Source organism: Pristiophorus japonicus, chromosome 4 (genome assembly GCF_044704955.1).
Source record: "Pristiophorus japonicus isolate sPriJap1 chromosome 4, sPriJap1.hap1, whole genome shotgun sequence".
Lineage (NCBI taxonomy): Eukaryota > Metazoa > Chordata > Chondrichthyes > Pristiophoridae > Pristiophorus > Pristiophorus japonicus.
In genome coordinates this window covers 196,939,062-196,957,403 of record NC_091980.1, presented here as the reverse complement: position 1 = coordinate 196,957,403, position 18,342 = coordinate 196,939,062, and the positions used below count along the sequence as shown (strand labels likewise).

At 41.8% G+C, this 18,342-nt stretch overlaps 1 protein-coding gene across 4 annotated transcripts in view; it reads left to right on the top strand.

The window, feature by feature from the left end:
- The window catches only part of ryr3 (ryanodine receptor 3), a 561,329-nt gene that overhangs the window by 437,095 nt on the left and 105,892 nt on the right, over positions 1–18,342 (top strand). For all 4 annotated transcript variants that reach the window (XM_070878983.1, XM_070878984.1, XM_070878982.1 and 1 more), the window contains exons 70-71: positions 9,755–9,925; positions 15,780–15,839. In XM_070878983.1, the coding sequence (XP_070735084.1) occupies positions 9,755–9,925; positions 15,780–15,839 (231 nt within the window). The remainder of the gene's footprint in view (positions 1–9,754; positions 9,926–15,779; positions 15,840–18,342) is intronic.

The following is an 18,342-nucleotide window of genomic DNA, read 5'->3' as shown; positions in this document are numbered from 1 at the left end:
ACTTTTTGAGCTTTGTTTGGAGCTTGGTGGTGTTTTAAATGTAGTTACTTGCACCAATTCCTTAACTGTAAATAAGGTCTTTCTGTGCGGACAAAAGTGGACACATACGCTGCCCTAAATTAGTTTAGTACAACTTTTTTCTGTCCAAATTGGCATAAATGGTGTAAGTGGCTGGGAATGCCCCGTTTTGAAAAAAAAAACTGACCTAACAAAAAACCTAACTAACTCACTTACACTGGCGTAAAATAAATAGCCATATTTGCAACTAAAAAGATACACCAGAAAAATCAAGTTACACCAAAAAAAAACAATGCAACTCATGGGGAAATTTGGGCCCCTTATCCCAGCATAAGTTAGAACCTTCAGAGTAGGAGGGAAGAAAATTGATGTGTGGTGATCAAAATTTTAAAAAGACAAATATCAGACCTGCATTACTTTGGTGTGTAGAATATAATCTTTATTTAGATAATAAGTTATGAGCTCCTGACTAATGTTTGTGGTTCTTCAATAAACAGGATGATGGTTCCTCCATTTGCGAATGGAAAACTTAATTCATAGAGTTATATGTTCTGTGAAACTTTGCTGAAAGAGAATTGCGATTTGCTCTTTTTACAGATAATAAATGTAAAAGATGTATAACTGTAATAATTTTCAGGTTTTAATGATTTAAAGAATATAAAAATGTATTAATAGGAAACAAAATGTTTATATTTATAAACCAAACTTAATCCGAGTCTGGTTGCTGTGACTATCTATCCAATATTATTCACCAGGGCAGACCAGTGACTGATTATTTAGAGATGAGAGATAAGTGGTCATGGCAAATAGCTGTTTTTTTTTATCCATGTAATATCAGGTATTAGCAAAATAAAATGTTCTTTTACTTTTTGGGCCTGAAACCAAATGCACCATAAACTGATGGGCTTCTCAGTCTGCCAATTGGGCAGTCTCAGTCCAATTGCTTATATATTTGGCTCCAAGGTACTCGTTTTCCCAAATTGACTCAAATTGTCAATCTTATTGCAAAAGGCTCTAAGGATGGCTGGAGCATTAAATGGAAAAATGCACACAAATTAAGACAAATGCTCTTGGTTTAAGACATGTTCTTGTAGGAGCTTTATCCTGCAAGTACCTATCCTATACGTGACCTGGAAATCGTGGTGGAGCAAAAATGGAATGTTTCATTCTCAGATGCTAACATCTCATCTCTTAGGCACAAAAGGTCACCAGAATAGAGACTATTATAAATGGTGCATTTAGGGTTAACTTTTTGCATTCATTTACAGCATTAAAAAAATCATTCAAGCACAATTAACTGTTAAGTTTACATTCTTAATCTCTTTTTGCTTTCAGCAGTTAGATCAATATTGAAAGTTAAAATGTGTGAAATGTACTTCTCTGTTAATGGTTTTAATTATTTAATGCTTTACTTTAGCTTATTACTAACATTCTTGTATTTATTTATTTTCCCTGTATTTTTCCCCTTCAAAGCAGTGTACACCAGTTGTCCGAAAGGTCAGACTGCATGATTGTGTCATCATGCAAATAACTCCACAGCTGGCTTGGCAACTTCAGTTGTTTTTTTTTAAATGATCACATTTCCAGCATATGCAGTTCCAAGAATACTGTATTATGCTCATTGTCTGAAACCTCTGCAGAAGGTTAACTGTGCTTGTCATAAATCATACGGCTACTGAGAAGAAATGTGCAATAAACAACAATATAGCTTTCAAAGCATAGCTTTTACGCAAAGTATATAGAGGCTAGCTGGCAAGTAACAAAGCAATAAATTCAGTAAATTCAATCAAACATTTAGTTAATGAATGTTAGCAGAACCCCACATTTGAATTGCTGCCTTAAACTCATTGGTTTATTTATTAAACTTTTTGACTGTTAAAAGTTGTAATTTTAATAAGATAGGAGCTGAAGACATCTAATGTTGTAGATAATACCAGTTCTTTATATTTCCAGAAAATATATTATGCACTATATGTTATAAAGCTGGAGAACACCATTAAAGGAAATGGATATCGGATTTATCCTTTATTTAGAGCTTTAAGCAACTGTGCAAGTAAAATAGTGTATGGATTATTGTAGTGTTCTCAGGTAATGATATTAGCTAGATTATACATTGAAAATCCAATAAGATCACATCATCAGGGCAGGATGAAATTTGAGATTTCTTGTGACCTGCTTGGTTTGTCTTTCTGTTGTTTTAAGGTGAGTGGGACTTTCTCCTTTGTAATCTAAAGTGATCTGTCATATTAACTAATGCGATTTGATCAGATATCATTGTGAGCTTGAAAACCAAGTTGAGGCATAGGCAGTCCACAAAGAGAGGTGAGGCTCAGCCATTGAACAGAAGACCTGGAGGAGGGATTTTAACCCAATTTACTAGGCAGGAACAGGGCAGGGGTGCAGTTAAAATAGTTGTGCAAAGTCTTAACACCCTGTTCCCAGTTGATTTCCACCCACCCCCATCTTAACTGGGCCCTCTTTTTGGACAGGAAAGACACTTGCCTAATTCAAGTGCGAGCCTCATTAATACATGAAAATTGGGATCCTATGATGTCATTCTGAACTCAATTGCATTTTAATGGCCTACTGAGCGGAATCGTAGATGTCCGACTGAGTAAGACCTGACACATCATTATCATCATCATAGGCAGTCCTTCGAAATCAAGGAAGACTTGCTTCCACGCTAAAAGTGAGTTCTCAGGTGACTGTACAGTCCAATATGGGAATTGCAATCTCTGTCACAGGTGGGGTTGACAGTGGTTGAAGGAAAGGTTGGGTGGGTAGTCTGGTTTGCCACATGCTCCTTCCGCTGTCTGTGTTCGGTTTCGGATGCTCTCGACGACAAGACTCGAGGTGCTCAGCACCCACCCAGACACTCTTCCTCCACTTAAGGCAGTCTTAGGCTAGGGATTCCCAGGTGCCAGTGGGGATGTTGTACTTTATCAAGGAGGCTTTGAGGGTGCACAGAGGAAGAGGAGACACTCTAAGGCAAGTCAGAAACTTTCCTTAGAGGGACCACGAGGAGCAGAAGTATAAGGAAAGTTTGGGCCTCTGCTGACCCAGGCTCCCCTATTTCCCATTTGAGAAAATGTTGGTATATTGCCACTCCCACCCCCTCACTGCTTCACATATTGGTGGAGGTGACCAACCCGAAAACTGGCCAGCTGCTTCGTTACGCCTGGCAACTGGCTGACGCAATGCAAATGAGACACGGAAGTTAAAATAAGCTGGATCTCAGACTGGGTGGGTTTAACATGCATCCCGTTCTCTGCCTGCCCTCTCCCAATTAAAGCAGGAGGCAGTCGCACTATTGGATAGGCTAAAAATCGCTAAAGAGGAGGTACTTAGTAGAAAAGTCAGCTGGTTCAGATGGAATGCATCCTAGGTTATTGAGGGAAGTAAGGGTTGAAATTGTGGCGGCTCAAGCCACAATCTTCCGTTCCTCCTTAGATATTGCATAGTGCCAGAGGACTGGAGGATTGCAAATGTTACACCCTTGATTAAAAAAGGAGAGGGGCAACTATAGGCCAATCAGCTGGGGACACTTTGAGACAATAATCTGGAAACGTATGGGCTAATAAATGAAAGTCAGCATGGAATTGTTAAAGGCAAATCATGTTTGACTAACTTGATTGAGTTCTAACCATAAATGATACAGCACAGAAGGAGGCCATTTGGCCCATCGTGCCAGTGCCGGCTCTTTGGTAGAGCTATCCAACTAATCCCACTCCCCTGCTCTATTCTCATAGCCCAGTAATTTCTTTCCCTTCAAGTACTTATCCAAATCTCTTTTAATTGCGACGATTGAATCTACTTCCATACCCTTTCAGGCAGTGCATTCCAGATCACAACAACTCACTGTATAAAAAAATGTTTCCTCATGTCACCTCTGGTTTGTTTGCCAATTACCTTAAAGCCGTGTCCTCTGGTTCTAACCCTACTCCACTGGAAACAATTTCTCTGTATTCACTCTTTCAAAACCCTTCATGATTTTGAACATGTCTATTGTATCTCACCTAACCTTCTCTGCTCTAAGGCGAACAACTGCAGCTTCTACAGTTTCTCCATATGTGAAGTCCCTGATCCCTGGTACCATTGTAGTAAATCTCTTATGCACCCTCTCCAAGACCTTGACATCCTTCCTAAAGTGTGGTGCCCAGAATTGAACTCAGCACTCCAGCTGAGGCTTAACCAGTGTTTTATAAAGATTTAGCATAACCTCCTTGTTCTATTCCTCTGTTACTAAAACCAAGGGTACCATATGCCTTTTTAGCAGCCTTCTCAACTTGTCATGCAAAGATTTGAATACATACAACTCCAAGTCTCTGTCCCTGCACTCCTTTTAAATTGTATCAGTGGTTGTTTTCAGACTGGATGGAAGTATAAAATGATGTTCCCCAAGGGTTAGTATTGGGACCACTGCTCTTTTTGATATATATTAATAACTTGGACTTTGCAGATGAAACAAAACTCTGAAGTGTAATAAACAATGAGGAGGATAGAATTCAGGGGGACAAAGAAAGACTGGTAAAATGGGCTGACACATGGCTGCTGACATTTAATCCAGATGAATGTGAAGTTATGCATTTTGGTAGGAAGGATCAGGAGACTAAATAATACCATTTTTGATAGAGTAAATAGGGTAAAACTGTTTCAAGTGACAGAAGCATTGGTAACCAGAGGACACAGATGTAAGGTAATTTGCAAAAGAGCGAAAGATGAGGTGAGATTTGTTTCCGTGCAGCAAGTTATGACGATCCAGAACGCACTGCCTGAAAGGGTGGTGGAAGCAGATTCAATGATAACTTTCAAAAGGGAATTGGATAAATACTTTAAGAGAAAAATATTTGCAGGGCTATGGGGAAAGAGCAGGGGAGTGGGACTAGTTGGATAGCTTTACCAGAGAGCCGACACAGGCATGATGGGCTAAATGGCCTCCTTCTGTGCTATATCATTCTATGATTCTATGAATTATTTTACAGCATGTTGCAGTTTTGAGGTATTCAGATAAGCTTCTTCCAGAAAGCAGCTTGTAGTGCCAACATTAACTTTTGCTCAAGTAGCCATCCAGAACCTGTGACGTGATACTTAGTTTTGTTTTGTTGATGAATATCACAATTGGGCTTGTTTCTATATAAAAGTGTTGCGGATGCTCAAAGCTGCAGCAAGTGTTGACCTAAAACAAGAGCATACAACTGATAAAATAGAGATTGAAATACGCTGAGAGTTAGTAATATTAAAATAAAAGCTATCGTGCAGCTAACCTACCATAAGCACAGCTTACCAATACATTCCATTTGTATTATCATCTCTGTTACTTGCACTGGTGTGTAGCATTTCTACATGTTTGGAACAATGTAGTAACATGGATCATATTCACGATACTATTGTGTATGTGTGACAGCAATAATAGTGAAATACTATCCTTATATTTTGTTCTAGCTGAGATGAAAATTAGATGAAAACAGGATTAGTTTAATTTGTTTTTATAATGAAATAGATGGTGGCTACTGTGTCATTGATATTTTACTTAATTCATAAAAAAGACATGCATAATTCTTTTGCAGCGAATCTTGTGAATGATACCGAGTCAGTCACACAGTCTGGGCAGTTCCTCAATTACTGTGATCAGTTCTCTTTTATTATATGTTTAAAGGGGTTATGCAGTCAGTTTATTCTGGCTGCAAGGATCTAAATTCCTGTTTGCAGAACGTTCAACCATCATCAATTAAATTTCATCAGCATCAGCCAGTGAAATAGTGAAGAAGTGACTTTTTTCATCGCCCTAAGTCAAAGAGAAATTTTTGTTTGTCGCAATGTTTTCTGACGATTACACAGATACAATCTACGTATAAAAGCTTTCACATTAAGACTGATGTTATGAAATCTGCCTAAAACATTGGCTTCTTTTTGATAGCTCAATGTACTGTATGTTATGGAACTGATCCATACAGATCAAGAAAGTCCCAGGTTTGGTCCTAGGCTTGTACTGATTTAGCTGATCTCAGCAGTGGACATTTGGGACACTGCAATTAGCATCAGGCTGGGCGGGGGTGCGGAAACCAGCCAGGCACATCTTCACAATCTCAGTGACCACTGGTGTAAGGTGTACATGTGGATATCAAATAAGAATGAGCTCAACTTTGATGTCCCATTAATCAGATAGCTTGCCAGCATTCACAGTCTCAACTCACTTATAAAGAATGGCTACTCAGAATGCCTGTGGGACCATATGCTAGCATTACCCATCATCTTCAGGAAAGGAAAGGAAAAAGTTGGAGGGATTAGTGGAAACAAGTTGGGTTTGTACTTTGTGCCAAAATTTTGAATGTTATGAGTGGTTGGAGTTTAGAACGCAGGGTGCATCTCAAAGCAGAGAAACCCAAGGCAAAAAACAAAAAGGGCCACTGTACACCAAAATTCTAAAGGGTCAAAGTGTAATAAAAAGGCAAGCATGAAAGCTCGGTGCCTCAATGCAAGGAGTATTCAGAACCCAGGAGAGGGCTCTGAGCTAGTTAGAGTGGGTGAGAGCTCAGATGAACAGGACCCCAAGAAAGAATGCAAAAGGCAGGAGGCAACAGAGCAGAGTAGCACTGGGGTAAGTGTAAACCACAAGGTGATAGGAGGGACAATATGTATGAATATAAAGGGGCTGCAGGAGGGGTCAAAACTAAAAATCATGGTTTAAAAACTAGTATTAAAACACTCTACCTAAACGCACGCAGCATTCGAAATAAAGTAAAGGAGTTGACGGCACAAATCATTACAAATGGGTATGATTTGGTGGCCATTACAGAAACGTGGTTGCAGGGTGGCCAAGACTGGGAATTAAACATACAGGGGTATCTGATAATTCGGAAAGATAGACAAGAAGGGAAAGGAGGTGGGGTAGCTCTGTTAATAAAGGATGATATCAGGGCAGTTGTGAGAGACGATATTGGCTCTAATAAACAAAATGTTGAATCATTGTGGGTGGAGATTAGAGATAGTAAGAGGAAAAAGTCACTGGTAGGCGTAGTTTATAGGCCCCCAAATAATAACTTCACGGTGGGGCGGGCAATAATCAAGGGAATAATGGAGGCATGTGAAAAAGGAACGGCAGTAATCATGGGGGATTTTAACCTACATATCGATTGGTCAAATCAAATCGCACGGGGTAGCCTTGAGGAGGAATTCATAGAATGCATTTGGGATTGTTACTTAGAACAGTATGTTACAGAACCTACAAGGGAGCAAGCTATCTTAGATCTGGTCCTGTTTAATGAGACAGGAATAATAAACGATCTCCTCATAAAAGATCCTCTCGGAATGAGTGATCACAGTATGGTTGAATTTGTAATACAGATTGAAGGTGAGGAAGTAGTGTCTCAAACGAGCGTACTATGCTTAAACAAAGGGGACTACAGTAGGATGAGGGCAGAGTTGGCTAAAGTAGACTGGAAACACAGACTAAACGGTGGCACAATTGAGGAACAGTGGAGGACTTTTAAGGAGCTCTTTCATAGTGCTCAACAAAAATATATTCCAGTGAAAAAGAAGGGTGGTAAGAGAAGGGATAACCAGCCGTGGGTAACCAAGGAAATAAAGGAGAGAATCAAATTAAAAACCAATGCGTATAAGGTGGCCAAGGTTAGTGGGAAACTAGCAGATTGGGAACATTTTAAACGAAAGCAAAGAATGACCAAGAAAGCAATAAAGAAAGGAAAGATAGATTACAAAAGTAAACTTGCGCAAAACATAAAAACAGATCGTAAAAGCTTTTACCGATATATAAAACTGAAAAGAGTAACTAAAGTAAATGTTGGTCCCTTAGAAGATGAGAAGTGGGATTTAATAATGGGAAAGGTGGAAATGGCTGAGACCTTAAACAATTATTTTGCTTCGGTCTTCACAGTGGAAGACACACAAACCATGCCAAAAATTGCTGGTCACGGGAATGTGGGAAGGGAGGACCTTGAGATAATCACTATCACTAGGGGGGGTAGTGCTGGACAGGCTAATGGGACTCAAAGTAGACAAGTCCCCTGGTCCTGATGAAATGCATCCTAGGGTATTAAAAGAGATGGCGGAAGTTAAAACCGATGCATTCGTTATAATCTACCAAAATTCTCTGGACTCTGGGGAGGTACAAGCGGATTGGAAAGCAGCTAATGTAACACCTCTGTTTAAAAAAGGGGGCAGACAAAAGGCAGGTAACTATTTTAACATCTAATGCTTGAAGCTATCATTAAGGAAGAAATAGCAGGACATCTAGATAGGAATAGTGCAATCAAGCAGACGCAACATGGATTCATGAAGGGGAAATCATGGTTAACTAATTTACTGGAATTCTTTGAGGATATAACGAGCATGGTGGATAGAGGTGTACCGATGGATGTGGTGTATTTAGATTTCCAAAAGGCATTCGATAAGGTGCCACACAAACGGTTACTGCAGAAGATAAAGGTACGCGGAGTCAGAGGAAATGTATTAGCATGGATAGAGAATTGGCTGGCTAACAGAAAGCAGAGAGTCGGGATAAATGGGTCCTTTTCGGGTTGGAAATCGGTGGTTAGTGATGTGCCACAGGGATCGGTGTTGGGACCACAACTGTTTACAATATACATAGATGACCTAGAAGAGGGGACAGAGTGTAGTGTAACAAAATTTGCAGATGACACAAAGATTAGTGGGAAAGCGGGTTGTGTAGAGGACACAGAGAGGCTGCAAAGAAATTTAGATAGATTAAGCGAATGGGCTAAGGTGTGGCAGATGAAATACAATGTTGGAAAATGTGAGGTCATCCACCTTGGGAAAAAAAACCAGTAAAAGGGAATATTATTTGAATGGGGAGAAATTACAACATGCTGAGGTGCAGAGGGACCTGGGGGTCCTTGTGCATGAATCCCAAAAAGTTAGTTTGCAGGTACAGCAGGTAATCAGGAAGGCGAATGGAATGTTGGCCTTCATTGTGAGAGGGATGGAGTACAAAAGCAGGGAGGTCCTGCTGCAACCGTACAGGGTATTGGTGAGGCCGCACCTGGAGTACTGCGTGCAGTTTTGGTCACCTTACTTAAGGAAGGATATACTAGCTTTGGAGGGGGTACAGAGACGATTCACTAGGCTGATTCCGGAGATGAAGGGGTTACCTTATGATGATAGATTGAGTAGACTGGGTCTTTACTCGTTAGAGTTCAGAAGGATGAGGGGAGATCTTATAGAAACATTTAAAATAATAAAAGGGATAGACAAGATAGAGGCAGAGAGGTTGTTTCCACTGGTCAGGGAGAGTAGAACTAGGGGGCACAGCCTCAAAATACGGGGGAGCCAATTTAAAACCGAGTTGAGAAGGAATTTCTTCTCCCAGAGGGTTGTGAATCTGTGGAATTCTCTGCCCAAGAAAGCAGTTGAGGCTAGCTCATTGAATGTATTCAAATCACAGATAGATAGATTTTTAACCAATAAGGGAATTAAGGGTTACGGGGAGCGGGCGGGTAAGTGGAGCTGAGTCTACGGTCAGATCAGCCATGATCTTGTTGAATGGCGGAGCAGGCTCGAGGGGCTAGATGGTCTACTCCTGTTCCTAATTCTTATGTTTTTATGTTCTTATTTGTCAATACAACACTACTGTTTTCCTAACACATTACCCACTGAACAACATAACCTCTTTAAGCTCTCAATTTTTGAACAGAGTAATGCTGATAAACAATACTAATGCAATACATCTCATTGTCATAAACAATTTAATTTGTTTTAGGCTGAAGGGCAAAGCCAGGAAAGGAAAAAAATAATGCGCAAAGGTGACTATTACTCAATACAGACCTCGCTGATTGTGGCTGCCCTTAAAAAGTTGCTCCCTATTGGTCTAAATATGTGCACTGCAGGAGACCAAGAATTAATCGCATTGGCCAAACAGAGATACAGTCTGGTAAGATTCCAATTTTCTTCTTGAGTACTGTGCCTTCCAAACTTTACTTTTTTATATAAGCTTAATCAGTCAGTAAAATCAACAAGGTTGACAGAATATTAAATTTGCATCTCATGTTATTTTTTTAATTCTGTTTTAGTTTATGTTCATCAAAGTAAAGTACTGATTTTTTTCCTCTTTGTACGCAAAATCAGTATCAAATATTCCTAGGTTGGATCAGAACAGAATTGATTAAACACAGTGTTTAATTACATCTCATCAAAACAATGTGTCTTAGCCTCAAGTTTAAGCGATCACCTTAATTGACTTTTTCTGATTTTGGAGCTTTTTTGCTCAGTATGTCTTGCTGTAATTTTCCAGTCAGAAAAATGAAGTAAAACTAGGTATTTATTGATAAGTCTACCATTGTGCTAAATGGTCCCTAGACACGGAGGTAGATTTCTGCCCTTAAGTCAACATATTTTGAAAAGACAAATGGAATGCTTGCCTTTATTGGCCGAGGCATAGAATACGAGAGCAGAGAGGTTATGCTTAAATTGTATAATACACTGGTTAGGCTACAGCTGGAATACTGCGTGCAGTTTTGATCGCCGTATTATAGAAAGGACATGATTGTACTAGAGAGGGTGCAGAGGAAATTTACGAGGATGCTGCATGGAATGGAATCTTAGCTATGAGGACAGATTGGATAAGCTGGATTTGTTCTCATTGGAATAGAGGAGGTTGAGAGGAGACCTCATTGAGGTGTATAAAATTTTGAGGGGCCTAGATATAGTGGATAGCAGGGGCCTATTTCCCGTGGTGGAAGGGTCAATTATAAGGGAGCATAGTTTTAACATGGTTGATGGAAGGTTTAGGGGGGATTTGAAGGGAAGCTTCTTCATGCAGAGGGTTGTGGGGGTCTGGAACTCACTGCCTGGAAGGGAGGTAGAGACAGAAACCCTCACCACATTTAAAAGGTGCTTGGATGGGCACTTGAAGTGCTGTAACCTGCAATGCTACGGAACTGAACTGGTAAGTGCAAATAGGCTGGATAACCTCTTGTTGGCTGACGCAGATACGATGGGAAGTACTTCAGGGAATCTAATACGGCCAGAGTGATCTCCTGGACTAGTTTCGATTGCCTGGATGGACCGGAGAGGAATTTTCCCAGATTTTTTTCCCCCAATTGGCCTGGGTTTTTATCTATTTTTTACCTCTCCCAGGAGATCGCATGGCTCCGGGTGGAGTGGAGTGTAAAATGTTGCGATACATGGGGTATCACAGTTGTGTGTGGTGGACTGGTTGGGCCGGATGCTCTTTACCTGTCCGTCATTGTTCATAGGTTTATATGTAATCTTCAGGGTTGCTGACCAAAGGCCGTGTGGCTCTTTGTTGACCGGTGCGGACACGATGGGCCGAAATGGCCTCCTTCTGCACTGTAAATTTCTATTCAGGAAGGATAGAATAAAAGGAAAAGAAAATGGGGTAGCATTGCTGGTTAAAGAGGAGATTAATGCAATAGTTAGGAAAGACATTAGCTTGGATGATGTGGAATCTATATGGGTAGAGCTGCAGAACACTAAAGGGCAAAAAACGTTAGTGGGAGTTGTGTACAGACCTCCAAACAGTAGTAGTGATGTTGGGGAGGGCATCAAACAGGAAATTAGGAGTGCATGCAATAAAGGTGCAGCAGTTATAATGGGTGACTTTAATATGCACATAGATTGGGCTAGCCAAACTGGAAGCAATACGGTGGAGGAGGATTTCCTGGAGTGCATAAGGGATGGTTTTCTAGACCAATATGTCGAGGAACCAACTAGGGGGGAGGCCATCTTAGACTGGGTGTTATGTAATGAGAGAGGATTAATTAACAATCTCATTGTGCGAGGCCCCTTGGGGAAGAGTGACCATAATATGGTGGAATTCTGCATTAGGATGGAGAATGAAACAGTTAATTCAGAGACCATGGTCCAGAACTTAAAGAAGGGTAACTTTGAAGGTATGAGGCGTGAATTGGCTAAGATAGATTGGCGAATGATACTTAAGGGGTTGACTGTGGATGGGCAATGGCAGACATTTAGAGACCGCATGGATGAATTACAACAATTGTATATTCCTGTCTGGCGTAAAAATAAAAAAGGGAAGGTGGCTCAACCGTGGCTATCTAGGGAAACCAGGGATAGTATTAAAGCCAAGGAAGTGGCATACAAATTGGCCAGAAATAGCAGCGAACCTGGGGACTGGGAGAAATTTAGAACTCAGCAGAGGAGGACAAAGGGTTTGATTAGGGCAGGGAAAATGGAGTACGAGAAGAAGCTTGCAGGGAACATTAAGGCGGATTGCAAAAGTTTCTATAGGTATGTAAAGAGAAAAAGGTTAGTAAAGACAAACGTAGGTCCCCTGCAGTCAGAATCAGGGGAAGTCATAACGGGGAACAAAGAAATGGCAGACCAATTGAACAAGTACTTTGGTTCAGTATTCACTAAGGAGGACACAAACAACCTTCCGGATATAAAAGGGGTCAGAGGATCTAGTAAGGAGGAGGAACTGAGGGAAATCTTTATTAGTCGGGAAATTGTGTTGGGGAAATTGATGGGATTGAAGGCCGATAAATCCCCAGGGCCTGATGGACTGCATCCCAGAGTACTTAAGGAGGTGGCCTTGGAAATAGCGGATGCATTGACAGTCATTTTCCAACATTCCATTGACTGGATCAGTTCCTATCGAGTGGAGGGTAGCCAATGTAACCCCACTTTTTAAAAAAGGAGGGAGAGAGAAAGCAGGGAATTATAGACCGGTCAGCCTGACCTCAGTAGTGGGTAAAATGATGGAATCAATTATTAAGGATGTCATAGCAGCGCATTTGGAAAATGGTGACATGATAGGTCCAAGTCAGCATGGATTTGTGAAAGGGAGATCATGCTTGACAAATCTTATGGAATTTTTTGAGGATGTTTCCAGTAAAGTGGACAAAGGAGAACCAGTTGATGTGGTATATTTGGACTTTCAGAAGGCTTTCGACAAGGTCCCACACAGGAGATTAATGTGCAAAGTTAAAGCACATGGGATTGGGGGTAGTGTGCTGACGTGGATTGAGAACTGGTTGTCAGACAGGAATCAAAGAGTAGGAGTAAATGGGTACTTTTCAGAATGGCAGGCAGTGACTAGTGGGGTACCGCAAGGTTCTGTGCTGGGGCCCCTGCTGTTTACATTGTACATTAATGATTTAGACGAGGGGATTAAATGTAGTATCTCCAAATTTGCGGATGACATTAAGTTGGGTGGCAGTGTGAGCTGCGGGGAGGATGCTATGAGGCTGCAGAGCGACTTGGATAGGTTAGGTGAGTGGGCAAATGCGTGGTAGATGAAGTATAATGTGGATAAATGTGAGGTTATCCACTTTGGTGGTAAAAACAGAGAGACAGACTATTATCTGAATGGTGACAGATTAGGAAGGGGGAAGGTGCAGCGAGACCTGGGTGTCATGGTACATCAGTCATTGAAGGTTGGCATGCAGGTACAGCAGGCGGTTAAGAAAGCAAATGGCATGTTGGCCTTCATAGCGACGGGATTTGAGTACAGGGGCAGGGAGGTGTTGCTACAGTTGTATAGGGCCTTGGTGAGGCCACACCTGGAGTATTGTGTACAGTTTTGGTCTCCTAACTTGAGGAAGGACGTTCTTGCTATTGAGGGAGTGCAGCGAAGGTTCACCAGACTGATTCCCGGGATGGTGGGACTGACCTATCAAGAAAGATTGGATCAACTGGGCTTGTATTCACTGGAGTTCAGAAGAGTGAGAGGGGAACTCATAGAAATGTTTAAAATTCTGACGGGTTTGGACAGGTTGGATGCAGGTAGAATGTTCCCAATGTTGGGGAAGTCCAGAACCAGGGGTCACAGTCTGAGGATAAAGGGTAAGCCATTTAGGACCGAGATGAGGAGAAACTTCTTCACCCAGAGAGTGGTGAACCTGTGGAATTCTCTACCACAGAAAGTAGTTGAGGCCAATTCACTAAATATATTCAAAAGGGAGTTAGATGAAGTCCTTACTACTCGGGGGATCAAGGGGTATGGCGAGAAAGCAGGAAGGGGATTCTGAAGTTTCATGTTCAGCCATGAACTCATTGAATGGCGGTGCAGGCTAGAAGGGCTGAATGGCCTGCTCCTGCACCTATTTTCTATGTTTCTATGGGCCCAAGTTTCCCCAGGAATTGCTCCGTTTTTTTTGGAGCAACTAGATTTTTTTGGAGTAACCTAAAAAATTGCAATTCTCCCCATTTAAGTTGCTCCAGTGTAAGTGAGTTAGTTAGGTTTTTTTTAAGTTCAGTTCTTTTTTCAAAAGGGGGCGTTACCAGCCACTTATGCCTGTTTTGGCCATTTAAGCAAGTTTAGCCAGCTAAAACTTACTCCAAACTAACTTCGGCCAGAGTAAGTGTCACTTTTGTACATTCTGAAAACTCTGCGGTGATTAAGAGATCAGCGCAGGTTGCCAGAGACGGCGGGGGTTGGAGGGGGGGGAAGTTAGAGGATTCTCCAAAGCATTAAATACTTCACTTTTAACAATAAAGAACCATAGAAACCATAATAATTAATAAATAATAGTAAATGAAAAATAAATCAAGTAATAATTAATAAAGAGTCCTAACTTCATGACTGGAGCACGCGCCGGCACTACCTTTCGTCTAGGGCTAGATGCGAAAGCCTCGCAGCCAGCAGCAGTGTAGCAATTCTCCCGTGGTCCAGTGCTCCAGCTCTCCAGGTCTCCTGTTCCCTCGTGCTCCAGTGCTCCTCTTCTCCGAGGGACCTCTCCGAGGGACTTCTCCAAGCACTTCTCCGAGGGACTTCTCCCAGGGACTTCTCCAGGGACTTCACCACAGACTTCTCCGAGGACTTCAGCGAGGGACTTCTCCGAGGAACTTCTCCGAGGAACTTCTCCGAGGACTTCACCGAGGGACTTCTTCAGGGACTTCTCCAGGCACTTCTCCAGGGACTTCACCGAGGACTTCTCCGGGGACTTCTCCGAGGGACTTCACCGAGGGACTTCTTCGAGGACTTCTCCAGGGACTTCGCCGAGGGACTTCACCGAGGGACTTCCCCAGGGACTTCACCGAGGGTCTTCTCCGAGGACTTCTCCAGGGACTTCACCGAGGGTCTTCTCCGAGGACTTCTCCAGGGACTTCACCGAGGGACTTCTCCGAGGGACTTCTCCGAGAACTTCACTGAGAGACCTCTCCGAGGGACTTCTCCGAGTTCATTCCGAAATAGAAGTAGAAGCATTACTAAGACTGGATAGTGAAATGCTCTTCAAAGCAAAATGCAACTCGCACCATTTAATTACTGTAGTCTTTTCTGATTGCTGCATGTTAGTCTGGTCAGAGCAATCTGTGTATACATGCTATGACTTCAGCCCCTCACACACAGCCTGGGGGCGAGGAGCTACTGCACATGCACGCACATTCTAGCATGCATGTGCAGAGGTCCCGGCACTGTTTTCAGCGCCGGGACCTGGCTCCACGCCCGAATCCAGTGGCTACGCTATGCCATCACCGAGGAGAGGTTGGGGAGCGGCCAAACTTGGCCCGAAGAATTTTGGAGCACTTTAAGGCAGACAAAAGCGGCGCACCTCTGGTTAGTGCACCAGAAATCTGTACTGGCCAAATTTGAGCCCATTGTTTCTAATATTCATAACATTTATAGACTGGGCTTTTTTTGGGTCATCAGTTAGTGCCATTTCACAAATATGAGAACATAATTTAATAATTTTAAATGTATATTTTCATTTGCAGTTCTTGAATTCCCTTGAAGGTACCTTAGTATTATACTGTAATCTTCTAATATAGTATTCCTTAAAGTTGTGTTATTTTATCAACAGAAAGACACAGATGAAGAAGTTAAAGAATTCCTTGCAAATAACTTGCATTTACAAGAGAAGGTAATGTTAAAGTATGCATATCTCTGAGGATTTGGTTGTACATGATATCCAGCCTTGTTTGCTTTTCAGTTCTGTTGAAAGGTCTCAGCTAAAATGTTAGTCAAATTTAGATTTTCAGATATTCCATGATCGTCTGCACATTCCAAACTTTTGCTGTTTTTATTTCAGACTCGAGTATTGATGTTTTTTTTTCATAGGATTACATGGGGTATATGGCACAGAAACAGGCCAGTCGGCCCAACCAGTCCATGCCGACGTTTATGCTCCACTCAAGTCTCCAGTCATTCATCATCTAACTCTATCAGCATAACTCCCTAGAGCCTTCTCCCTCATTTGCTTATCTAGCCTCCCCTTAAATGCATCGATACTATTCGCTTCAACCACTTCCTGCGGCAGCGAGTTGCACATTCTCACCATTCTCTGGGTGAAGAAGTTTCTTCTGAATTCCCTATTTGATTTCTTGTTGATTATTTTATATTGATGGCCTCTAGTTATGCTCTTCCCCACAAGTGGAAACACTCACTCTGTCTACTCTATCAAAATCTTTCATAATTTTAAAGACCTCTATTAGGTCACCCCTCAGCCTTCTCTTATCAAGAGAGAAGAGACCCAGCCTGTTCATCCTTTCCTGACAGGTACACCCTCACATTTCTGATATCATGCTTATAAATCTTTTTTGCGCCCTCTCCTGTGCCTCTATATCCTTTTTATAATATGGCGACCAAAATTGTATGCAGTACTTCAAGTGTGGTCTAACTAAGGTTTGATACAAGTTTATCATCTCTAATTTGTTTGTTACTTAACCTACATTGGACAATTTTTCCTTCATACTAAATTTAAGTGGCAGAGATTCACTGGTTTTAATACAACATTTGCCCACACAAGTCCAGCTGTCAAGGAAACATAAATTGTAAATAGCTCTGCAGGATGCTTGTGATTAAATGAAATAACATGACTTCTTCCCGAGAAACCTTTTTGAGCTGGTTTGAAAACATAAGAATTAGGAACAGGAATAGGCCATCTAGCCCCTCAAGCCTGCTCCGCCATTCAATAAGATCATGGCTGATCTGGTCGTGGACTCAACTCCACTTACCCGCCCTCTCCCCATAACCCTTAATTCCCTTATTGGTTAAAAATCTATCTATCTTTGACTTGAAAACATCCAATGAGCTAGCCTCAACTGCTTCCTTGGGCAGAGAATTCCACAGATTCACAACCCTCTGGGAGAAAAAATTATTTCTCAACTCGGTTTTAAATTGGCTCCTCCGTATTTTGAGGCTGTGCCCCCTAGTTCTAGTCTCCCCTACCAATGGAAACAACCTCTCTGCCTCTATCTTGTCTATCCCTTTCATGATTTTAAATGTTTCTATAAGATCACCCCTCATCCTTCTGAACTCCAAGGAGTAAAGACCCAGTCTACTCAATCTATCATCATAAGGTAACCCCCTCATTTCTGGAATCAGCCTAGTGAATCGTCTCTGTACCCCTTCCAAAGCTAGTATATCGTTTCCTTAAGTAAGGTGACCAAAATTGCACGCAGTACTCCAGGTGCAGCCTTACCAATACCTTATACAGTTGCAGCAAGACCTCCCTGCTTTTGTACTCCATCCCTCTCGCAATGAAGGCCAACATTCCATTTGCCTTCCTGATTACCTGCTGCACCTGCAAACTAACCTTTTGGGATTCATGCACAAGGAAACTCAAAAGAGTTTCATGCACAAGGACCCCCAGGTCCCTCTGCACCACAGCATGTTGTAATTTCTCCCCATTCAAATAATATTCCCTTTTACTGTTTTTTTTCCCAAGGTGGATGACCTCACACTTTCCGACATTGTATTGCATCTGCCAAACCTTAGCCCATTCGCTTAACCTATCCAAATCTCCTTGCAGCCTCTATGAGTCCTCTACACAATCCGCTTTCCCACTAATTTTAGTGTCATCTGCAAATTTTGTTGCACTACACTCTGTCCCCTCTTCCAGGTCATCTATGTATATTGTAAACAGTTGTGGTCCCAGCACTGATCCCTGTGGCACACCACTAACCACTGATTTCCAACCGGAAAAGGACCCATTTATCCCGACTCTCTGCTTTCTGTTCGCCAGCCAATTCTCTAACCATGCTAATACATTTCCTCTGACTCCGCGTACCTTTATCTTCTGCAGTAACCTTTTGTGTGACACCTTAACGAATGCCTTTTGGAAATCTAAATACACCACATCCATCAGTACACCTCTATCCACCATGCTCGTTATATCCTCAAAGAATTCCAGTAAGTTAGTTAAACATGATTTCCCTTTCATGAATCCATGCTACATCTGCTTGATTGCACTATTCCTATCTTGATGTCCCGCTATTTCCTCCTTAATGATAGTTTCAAGCATTTTCCCCACTACAGATGTTAAACTAACCGGCCTATAGTTACCTGCCTTTTGCCTGCCCCCTTTTTTAAACAGAGGTGTTACATTAGCTGCTTTCCAATCTGCTGGTACCTCCCCAGAGTCC